Genomic DNA, 11,775 nt, shown 5'->3' on the forward strand with positions numbered 1-11,775 from the left:
ATGTCCATTTTATCTTTAAAAAAATAATGACATGACTCTCTACATTTATTTGAGATTTCACCTTAATTTTTTAAATTGATGATTTGTCCTTTTAACTTTTACCTTTTTTTTATAAACCAATAGAACAATAACCTCAATGCCTTTATTATTACCACCACCTTTAACATCACAAATTTCATCATCACCATCATTATTATATGGCCTAATTTTTTATTCTTGAGTTTTTAAAATGAAACAGATAATACACGATTGAAGCATATGCCGCATATATTTCATTTATTGATTTCTTTTAGTCAGATTTAAATCGGATTTTTGCAATCCAGAATCAAATAGAATTCAAATTTTCACGAATTTAATTTTTATCGTATTCAAATTACTAACAAGGGTCTTGTTATAATGTGCCCTTAGGGCACACTTTAAAGTGCAAGAAATACACCTTCATTATAAGCATCTTACGGTATTTTTGTTATTAAAAATATTAAAGGTTATTTTCAATATAAAATTCAATTTTCAAAGTGTATTTATTACAATTTAACGTATGCCTTTTGCTATTACAATCAAACACGCTTTTGAAGGATGATCTGGTCTTACATTTATTTATTTTTTTTTTAAAGACGATAAAGAGCATTAAATGCAAATGGCAATTTTTGTAAATTAATTTAAAAAAAAAAAAAAAAAAAAAAACTTGTTTAGATGAATTAACGGTTACGACGTGTAAGACTTACATTACTTCAATAGGTGTGGGACCCACAAAGGCTCCTCGTATTCAATGCGCCGACAAAGAGCATCTTTGCTTCATAGGTTTCCGCTCATGGATCATGCCCGCGTTTTCAGTCACTTGAACTCCCAAGGTAAGTTAGTAAGCGTCTTCAACCCATTGGCGCATCTTAGCATTCAACACACCCCTCCCTCTCTCTCTCACTCACTCACTCACTCACTCACTCTCACTCGTGCGTGCGACTGTGTCAGTACTAACCACGCGGTTTTTCTGCGTCCACGCACGCACACCCCCACTGACCTACTGACCTACTACATCTTCGAACGATGGAGAGATAACGTGGTAACATTGCTTGCACAATGCCAGCTCTTTGATTCAAAGAAATTCATTCCACCCTATAAAGGTTAAAAAGGGCCCACCAACCAACTCATCATCTCATCTACAATACATGGACTATGATCAATTCCTGACAGCTGATGCAAGACAAAATTAAAGTAGTTGTCATGCATCTGGCAAACTTGGAGATCGCCTCTTTTTTAAGATTCCATAAACTTAACTTTCTCTTGTATAGGTGTTTGGGTCTAGCTAGGGTTATCAATTGGACCCCACTGGCCCACTAACCCGATCCAGTCCAACCGAAGAAACAAGGGTTAGGGTCCTGAGCTTGTAGAGTTTAAAAATTTTCAACCCATTAAGACCTAACATATCACTCACTAGCATATTATATATGGTTAGATGTATTATCTTATAACAAAAACAATCAAAATTTTCCTTTCATCTCTAACATTATTTTTTTTTTCAAATTAATGATGATTTAGAAAAGTGCTCTTACATGTTCTATATTGAATGTAAGCTTACTTTCATCTTTAACCATTTTTTCAACTTAGCTAACTAATTAAGATGGGTTTCGGACTCTTATTTTGATAAAAAAAAAAAATAGTGTCAAACGGCTTCAAATGGTTTAGAAAAGTACCCTTCCATGTTCAAGTAATATTTGAAATATCCCTGTGTTTCCAAATTGATGACATGTCCCTTCTGATTTTGGTCTTTCTTATAAACTAAAGAAACATGATCTTAATATTGGCTTCTTCATGAAATTAATTTTAATTTATTCAATTTCTTTTTCAAGACATCATTTTCAATACTAATGTATTAAGGTAAATATAAGGGTAAAGTATTTTACCCTAACGTGGTTGAAGATGACCATTTGTGTAAGAAAAAACAATGGTCTTTAGCTAGATGTTGAAAATAGTACCATTAATTAATAAATTGTAGCGATCCAAAAAGTCCCCTCCACATACTCCAGTATTTTTCTTTAAAACAAAAAATTTACATTATTTTTTAAACAAATGCTTTAAAAATCAAGTAGTTTGTGTGGAGTATTTACTAGCAATATGTTTTCTTTTTTCTTTTTCTTCTCCACAACTTTGGAATGTAGCACTACCTATCAATTGATGTTACATTTTGAATATAAAAAAATGATCAAACCAACAGTAGGAATCAACCATGAAAAAAAATAACAAAAAGTAAGTATTAAAGTGATGTTTCAATTCGATTCTTTATGTATAAGGCTACCAAAAAGTGGGGTGCCTTAAGGAACACGAATATATTTGGTGCATGGTTGTCATCAACTCGTACCATAAGGTGTTCATTTAAGTCCTACAATGAATGCAACCCTTGTGTTTAGTTGCCATAGTTGAGTTTAGGCAAAGTATACCAAGACATTTTCAAGGGGCACGAAATCAAGTTATTTAAATTTATAAATACATCAAAATATTTTTAGTTTTGGAGTTGTTTTGACATTTTAGTGCATCCAAAAGAGTGTGGCATCAACAAGTTTAATGGAAAAATGATCTTTAGTTATAATAACCGTTCTAAATTATTTATAAAGACAATTATAACTTTACATAAATGCTAATTTTATAATCATAAACAAACTTGCATTCCACTAACTAGTTCTTTTTTATAAAAAAAAAATACCAAATGTCAAACCATTAAAAAAAAGCACCAATAATATTTAAAACTAATTATTGTGTGACCCCTAAGAAGGAGGACCAATAACTGAGTCAAAAATATTGGGCGTGACCATATGACTTTTTTTTTTTTGTGTGTGTGTGTGTGTGTTTTCATAGAGTTGTAATAAGTTGATTACCCATGTGGAATAGTCAATCGACACCCTTGACGTGACAGGCTCAAGAACCGTAGATCTACTCTTCTCGTGATACAAAATTACATCTTTATATGGGTAGTGCATTTCTGTATCTCAAGGATTGCAGATCTATAATTCCCAAGCCTATCACGTCAAGGGTCTCAATTGAGTATGCCATGTGGGTAAGTCAGATTATTACAATTCATGTTCATATGGATGACATGTCCTTTAACATGATGAAACAAAGAATTACTAAGAAATGTTCAGTCCAAAAGCATAGCGTGGCGAACCACTGTGAGTCTAAAGGTTCCATTTCATGATCTATAGTCTACTCCATTCATTCTCTCGATACTTCTTTTATCAAATCAATGTAAATGAGCTCTTGAACTGTGATCAAACTTTTTATAAACAAAGTCTCACGGTCAATAAACTAATCTATTCAACACAAGACTCTTAAATTTTATTTGAAATCAACATTACATAAAATGATTTAAAACTTTATTTATATTAAATACACTCATCTTCAATTTATAACAAAAACCCATGAAATTCGTTTAAAATATCGATCCTTTAAGATCTTATCTTTTTCCACCTTCAAATCTCAAGAATGAGATTACATTTTTGAAACAAATGGAATTTTAAAGGAGAAATCAAGAGTTTTCTACAAATGAATAAGGTGAATTTGAAGAGAAAAAATAAATTGATGAGATCAAGAGGACGTGTTATTAATTTCCAAACATAAGGGTATCTCAAATATTCACCTAAATGTGGAGGGTATTTCCGTTGCTTAAGAAGTCAACGTCATCTATCTTGTTATTGTTGAAAAAATTGTATTTCAAAGGTATTTCCGTTACTTAAGAGGTCAACGTCATCTATCTTGTTAATGGTACTTTCCTTTTAACGCGGGAACGAATCGTGTACTTGTTTGGAAAACCAACGAGAGAGGACAACAGAGACAGTCAGGATGAAGGAGTAGGTGCGTAATACGCACCTACTGTCTCTTGTATGCACGTGAGTTGGAATTAATGCTCGTGTGAAGTGAAAGCCCCCCCACCCACCACAGCAAATGGACGAAGTTTTATTGTTTTATTGAATGGACGTTACAAAAGGATTTGATCAGATTGTTTGGACCATTGGATCTATCTATTAGATGTTTATCATCGATAAGTGGGTCCCAAATGTTCTCCATGGAGATGACACAAGTTTATATTCCAATTCCAAAACAAGTTGACTGAATTTGATGAAAACCATTGTCAATTTTTTTATTCACTCTTGATTAGGAAATTCATTTTTCAAATAACCCCTTAAATGTTCTCCAAGTCCACTTAAAAAATCTTACAATATATTATTATTTATAAAATAATATTTACCCACAAAACAGAAAAATACCAAAGTGACTAGGAATAACACTTGAAGCAATGGTGAGAGTATAATTGAGTATGCAGAAATTATAGATGCTTTTTATTGAGATACAAATACATATACGCTCAAGCAAAATCGATGATTTTTTGCACACTATCCTAAATGTTCTTTCGAACCATAAATCTTTTTCTTGTGTATCTCAAGACAAATGAATTTTTTTTTTTTTTTTTGATATGGGCGTAGGGGGTGGGAGGTGTCAGATTATCATGACTCTAAAAACTTATCTACCAATGATCCAATTTGACCTCGATTGATTTTTGTAATAGATCATTTGGTTCAATAATATAAAAAAACAAATCTGAATTTTTCAAAGATTGTAATTATAATATATGTTAATTTGTTGTAGATATAAGTCGATCCAATCAATTTGAGCAAGTGTAAACTCATGTTTTGACAAACTTTTTTTTTTTTTTTTTATTCAATCATTGATATTCATTCTTAAGACCCTAACTACATATTAACATCTTTATCACAATTGAATTCTTAAGTATAATCCTTGATTTTCATAGATAATTCATTAAAATTCAACTAAAGCAAAATGGGACCAATGATAATCTCATGCTTCCCCCCCTCTATACGTAACTTGACCAGGCAATTACAGAACCATAAATCTCTTTCTAGTGTATCTCAAAGTAAATGATCTATAGTTCTGTGATGGGGGTGTATAGAGGAAGTCTAAACAAGAGCATGAGATTATTACGACTCTTTTTCTTATTTGTAAAAATTAATTCTCTCAATATATTCTTTTATAATTCATTTATAATATAGGATTTTTTTATTATAAAATATACATTTAAATTTATGTTAAGGATAATATTTATATGGATTATATTCACTTTAAAATTATTTGCCTTTCTCAGCCGTCATTTGGACACCCGAATTATTTCGGAATTTGCTTATCTATGATGTTTTGTAATATGCAATCGTGGCCGTTGGTGGGATCCCACCAATTAATGTCTTAATAATTATGTAGTCGGCCCACATCTATGGCTCATATGATCCGTGCACCATAGAGAGAAAACTCTCAATCTCAATCATGATTGGACAAAATCGAAGAAAAGAAATTGTAAATAATCGAAGTCGCCAGGAAAAAGAGACACCTGTCATGATTAGTACAGCATATGACTGCTACAATTTCCCAAGATGCGCACGCACCCATGACCCACCTCTGTAAATGAGTCCTTTATTGTATATCCTGTACTCCCAGGAGTTGGATACCAATATAAGTCCTGGTACGCATTACCAGCAATGTGGACCGATCTCTTCAGATTCATTTATGGAAGCTCTATTCCGTTTGAACATTGTTAATCAAAGAAATTTATAATCAAATTATGATTAAAACACTAGATTTAAATGGTATAGGATTTGAGAGGTGTCATGGGTACTGTGAGCAGAGTGATGTAACTAAAAAATTTCTCATCAACATGACTTATAGGATTTGAGAAAGAAATAGATTTCCTTGAAATTAATTTCAATCTTCTAGCTATTAATAGACCTTTTCCTAGAGATACATGTTATTGGAATCCCTATCATCCCGAGGGTCATATTGATGGAGAACCTCAACGCATTGTGAGGCTATCATTTTCATGAATTTATGACTTGGTTCCTCAAAAACTACGAGTTTGAAACACCCTTCATCATCCGCTAAGATAAAGCCACTAGCCCACCATATACATCTCTTTTGATTTAATACTTTATACGTAAAGTCGTGCTATACTGCCTTAATTCGTTGGACACTATACAGATGTGGCACGGCAGTGCATAGATAATGATTTCTTTCCTAGAGATACATGTTAAGAAATCAACGATTCTCTATGTATTGCCATGTCAGTGTAGTGTTAAACACAATGTCCAAGGAAGGTACATAGTCCAACATTTTCCTTATATGTATAGGTTTTTCTAATTGAGTCGTGCTACACTGCTTTTGTTTGGACATTGCGTTCAACATTGTGCTGGTGTGACAATGCATAGATAACCATAGATTTCTTTCCTTGAGTTACATTGCCTTTGTTGGACACATTCAACATTGTGTCGATGTGGCAGTGCACAGATAACCATAGATTTCTTTCCTCAAAATACATTGCTTTCGTTGGACACTGTTCTACATTGCACTGATGTGGCAATGCATACTGAACTGATGATGTTTTAACTTGTTTCTCAAGGAAAGAAATCTATGGTTATTTAGTATTGCCACATCAGCGCAGTGTTGAAGGCAATGTCCAACAAAGGTAGTGTAGTACGTCTCTTTGTAATTTTTTCGTAGAAAAACAATTCATGTACTATTTTGAAAACTTAAAAAAAAAAAAAAAAAAAAAAAACAATCTAGATCCTATGCACTCAAGGTGGAGAAATGAAACCCTCTTCCCACAGCTCAATACATGCCATGTTAGTCACATTTTAAGGTATTAGAGCCTAAAATATCTCCTTTTTCAAATTTCCTTGAATTGTAGTTTACGGTCACGAATTGATGCGTGGAAGGAGGTTTCATTCCCCAAATGATTTTTAGCTCACAAGGCTATGAGCAAATTTTCTCACAACCCAACAATCGTTTGACATGTAGCAAAAATGACATCAGCGTTAGACATAAAATTTCTCTCTCCTACCTACACATCGTCGACTCACAAATTTCAATTTTAAGATTTAAATCTGTAAAATGGGTGATTCATACCACATGAATTATCACATAATTGCCAGTCTAACATCATAGCCTTCTAGATATTATGAAAGATCATATTCAACACACACACACAAAAAAACGATTTTTCTACCTTGATCAAGGGGATTGAAACTGGACAGCTACGGAGTAGCCAAACTTAAAATTAACAAATTCAACAGTAAAAAATAAAATTTCTTTTTTCAAATTTCGTTCTTGGCATGGTTCATGTATTTTAATGCCACGAGGTGATCCAGTTAAGAAATTTCCATTTTCCACCTGGGCAGGAGGTAGACATTTCCTATCTTAGTGCTGATGTCATTTGCACCACATGTCAAATGGCTGTCAGACTTGTGAGCTAAAAAGCGCTCCTCTTTCCTCCACCTTGGGTGCCCACAATGCGGACTCAAAAATAAAAATCTGACATGGAGTTACATATATAACCCTAGATGATTTTTACTTGTTTCGCGAGGAAACATATCTATGGTTATGTGCACATCCCAAGTCAGAATTGTGAGAATCGCAGTAAATGCCTGTGTCATTTCAGCATTTTCCAATAAAATATTACTACAACTCACTTCCTTGGAAACTGTACTGATGTGGCAGTACGCAAATAACCATAGATTTTTTTCCTCAAGATACAAGTAAAAAATCTAGGGTTCTCTATACACTGCCACGTCATCACAGTGTTGAAGACAGTGTCCAACCAAGTTAGTTCAGCATTTTCCTAAAATATTTGTGTGCAGAGAGAAAAGGGTGAGCGATTTTACTTTCTTTTTTTTTTATAAAAAAAAAATACCAATTTTCCTCATTGAAGTATTTTCTACAAAACCAGATTAGGTGGGCATCGAAACGCAAGAACAGAACAATAAAAAACAGTAGGTCTAATATCATGGAGTTTCACTAAGCAGAGTTTAGTTACTCTCATCAACAGTGGTAATATCGTAGTTATGATGATAATAGGTGGTGTTTTGTTTGCTTCATCATCTCATGTATAAGAGAGAAATCCTGGTTGTTAGATGTTAGAATATCAAATTTTAGACAACCCATTAGAGAGGATCTACAAGGAGAAATGGGTTTGAATGAGTTTCAAAATTTGATATTCTTCAAGTAAGTAGAGATGAAGAAAGGTTAGTAGGAGAGTTCCACCAAAAAATAAATAAAAAATAAAAATGAAGATCAATTGAAAAGTAGAGGAAGAGAGGTTTCTGTGTTTAGAGGAGATGAGGAGAGAAGAGAAACTGAAAAAAATGAAGGACTAGGTGCAGCAATAATATAGTTCTATATAATAGAATAGTATATATATTATAGAAAGAAGAGAGAGGGAGAGAACATGCCAACATGGTGTGTTGAGAGAGAGAGAGAGAGAGAGAGGGACCCATCCACCGCCCATGCGCACGCTGTCTTAAAACTAAATCCAGTTTTCTTGACCTAACCCTAAACCAAAACCTTAACCCAAGAGGAAGACTCACTAGTCTCTCTCTCTCTCTCTCTCTCAAAAACAACCCCTCAACTACAATAGAAAAATTGAGAGGAGAAACCCAAAACCTTAGAATAAACCCATAAGAGGTAGTAGAGAGAAGAAATATGGCTGATTGAGGTACAAAACTGATGGATGATACAGAAGAGCTCCTTCTATTTGCTTTTTTTGGTTAAAAGTAGCAGTGGTTGATCGATCAAAAGCAAAACAAGTAAATAGATTGATAGAGACCAAGAAAAGAGAGATTTACAGAACTCTCTCTCTCTCTCTCTCTCTCTCGGTACTTCTTTTTCTATTTGGGCTGTGTTTGAGAAGAAAATAGGGTTTTAAGAAGGAAAATTAAGATGGATCGAATAACAACTTCAGCTCATGGTCACTCTCTCCCACCTCCTTTTCACACCAGAGATCTCCATCTCCATCAACATCATCAACAACATCAGCACCATCACCACCAACAACAAAATTCTGAAGTCGATGAAGGTGGCCTTAGCCTAAATAGAGGGATAAAGCGTGATCGTGATGACAGCATCAACGATGAAGGCCAAGAAATGGTGGCTATCACTGGAGAAGGAGAGATCTCAAGAAGACCTCGAGGCAGGCCGTCCGGTTCTAAGAACAAGCCTAAGCCACCAATCATCATAACCCGAGATAGCGCCAATGCCCTCCGAGCCCATGTAATGGAGGTCACAAACGGGTGTGATGTCATCGAAAGCATCTCCGCTTTTGCCCGACGACGCCAGCGAGGGGTCTGTATTTTGAGTGGGAGTGGTACCGTGACCAATGTCTCACTTCGGCAACCGACTGCACCTGGTGCAATTGTAACCTTACCTGGGCGATTCGAAATCTTATCCCTCTCGGGTTCCTTCTTACCGCCACCGGCACCACCATCCGCGACAGGACTCACCATATACTTGGCCAGTGGACAAGGTCAAGTGGTCGGTGGAAGCGTTGTCGGGCAACTCATAGCGTCGGGACCAGTTGTGATTATGGCCACATCATTTGGTAATGCCGCCTACGAGCGTTTGCCCTTGGATGATGAAGAGCCGTCTCTCCCTATCCAGAGCGACGGCACCCTTGGCTCTCCGGGAATGGTTGGTCAACAGCAACAACAACAGCTTTTATCAGATCCTAATTCATCCCTCTTTCAAGGCTTACCACCCAACCTTCTCAACTCTTCCCAATTACCAGCTGAGGCCTATTGGCGTCCACCTTATTAACAAAAACATCACACATCTCCCTCTCTTATTTCGTTTTCCAACACTAGTTAAGAAACCTGGAAGGAATTGGAGAGACAAGGAGAAATTGGCTTGTTGAGATTAGGGTTTTCTTTGATTTCTTCTTTTAATATCTATGTTTCACATTTGGTGATCAATGATTGAAGAAGCAGATGTATACAAATGCAAGAATTCTTGGTGATTTAGATTTTATGTGAAAAGCACTTGCAACTTGCACCTAAGTGATACAAGCCCCACCACAAGAAGAAGAAGAAGAATTATAGCCTATTTCTTTTATGTCTCTCTAGTTTGTCTCTCAATTTCTTCTTTTTTGTAGTAGCTTTGGTAGCTCTTGTCTGATAATATTTCTTTCTGTGCAAAGAAACTGACGGTTTGGTGTTGTCATTTTGCATTTCTATCAGTTTACTTTACATAGAGTAGTTTATTTCCCGCAATGGTTACTTCCGTTACGTCTTACATTATTTAAAATCCCAACAAAAGAAAAAAATAACTCAAAAAGCAACAAACATACACTTAGATTAGGAGACTCGCTCTTATTATTTAAATTATCAGAACAAAGTCCAGATCAACTTCATCAGTTTCTTCATTACCACACAAAAATCACAAACACACATCTCTCTCTCTCTCTCTCTCTCTCTCTCTCTCTCTCTCTCTCTCTCTCCATTAGCATAGAGATTATTATTATTGTTGTTACTGCCATTATCATTGCAATAATTCTGTAGAACTTAAGTCTTGATAACACTAAAGGTACATTTAAGTGAGTGAAGGTTTTAATGGTGGATGTAGGAGAGAGGGAAGGGGAGGAGACAAGTTTTTCATAGATATGATACAAAGGTAAGTTATGGGCTTAGGTGTTTTATGGACTGAATCTGACTGGGGAGGGAGGGAGGGGGGACATGAACATTGGGTATTGGGTTACACGTGCACTGCTCTGAATAAGCTCCTTTTCGAGGCAAACAACACTTGAATATAAAGGAAACAACGAGGACAAACAAAAGAGTGGGCTGCACAAGGTGAGCATTTAACCTTCTCTTCCCTTCTTGTTGGTTGGCAGCCAGATCATGAGATTGAAGATGACCCACGAGTAGTCATGAGGTAAGTAAAATAATTAATGATTATTAGTTTTTTCTTCTCTTTAATTTGTCCCTTCTTTAATTGAGCTTAGGCTTAGTTTAGCCATGTTTGTTAGGATAATTGTTTCAACTTCCCCTTTTTTTTCCTTAACTCTTTCTTTCTCTTCTCCATTTGTTGATTAATTGATTCTACCTTTTGTTACAATCCAAGAACAAAGGGCTTAACTTTTCGCAGCATTAACACCTAGGTGTTTTTAGTGTATTAGTTGGGGTTCTTATATTTTGATATCAAATCAACGCCATGTCTCGGATTCAAACCTAGGAAAGTGACATGAGAAGGGTACATGGGAGCCCAGAAAGAAGGGTACCAGAATGAAAGCCACCATAGACTAGGCATTAAGGACATCAGTAGAATGAGTGCCGCACAGGGAAACAGATGTATTTATTTTTTGCTAAGCAAACAAGATGATTTGAATTAATATGAGTATGTATATCAATTGGGGGCATATAAACTTCTGATTTTACATATTTGAAAATTATAAAGTTGGGGGGACCCATAGATCATATCCCATGAATGCTCTTGTTTTACTTTGTTAGGAAGCATTGATATGTCGAACTAAACACATTATTTGACTCCAATGTAGCTGCGAATGATGCTAACTCATTAGCAGATTCAATTCCCAGCATATGCATCTACTTCCGATTTAGTCCCAACACTCCATTGACCAAGGGAAGGCTACCACTCGAAGAGCATTATAAACCAATGTAGAATCTATCTTGAAAATAAGGCCTGCAGAAAGCTATATGAGATGATCAGTTTAATTCCTTCATATAGGGTTCAAAATTTTCAACTTCATTTATTGATGAGAATCCAAAGGAAGTATTGAATCCAACCAAGCTCAGCTTTATGGTTTCTAATCAGCCCACCTTCACCTCCTATTGCTGGGTAATTACCTAGGCATGTTCCATCAACCTCTAACTTCAGATTAGAACAACATACCTGGCAAATGTAGGGAACAAACACTGTTTTGATAGGGATTCACAC

At 35.3% G+C, this 11,775-nt stretch overlaps 1 protein-coding gene across 1 annotated transcript; it reads left to right on the forward strand.

The window, feature by feature from the left end:
* The first annotated feature begins 7,932 nt into the window (after nucleotides 1-7,932).
* Nucleotides 7,933-9,793, forward strand: LOC147389542 (AT-hook motif nuclear-localized protein 22-like). Its single transcript, XM_086418452.1, has one exon. The coding sequence runs from the start codon at nucleotides 8,767-8,769 to the stop codon at nucleotides 9,637-9,639; it is 873 nt and encodes a 290-aa protein (XP_086274578.1). The 5' UTR covers nucleotides 7,933-8,766; the 3' UTR covers nucleotides 9,640-9,793.
* Nucleotides 9,794-11,775: the final 1,982 nt, after the last annotated feature.

The sequence above is a fragment of the Akebia trifoliata genome, chromosome 12 (assembly GCF_017979445.1).
Source record: "Akebia trifoliata isolate Shusen 1 chromosome 12, ASM1797944v1, whole genome shotgun sequence".
NCBI classification, from domain to species: domain Eukaryota; kingdom Viridiplantae; phylum Streptophyta; class Magnoliopsida; order Ranunculales; family Lardizabalaceae; genus Akebia; species Akebia trifoliata.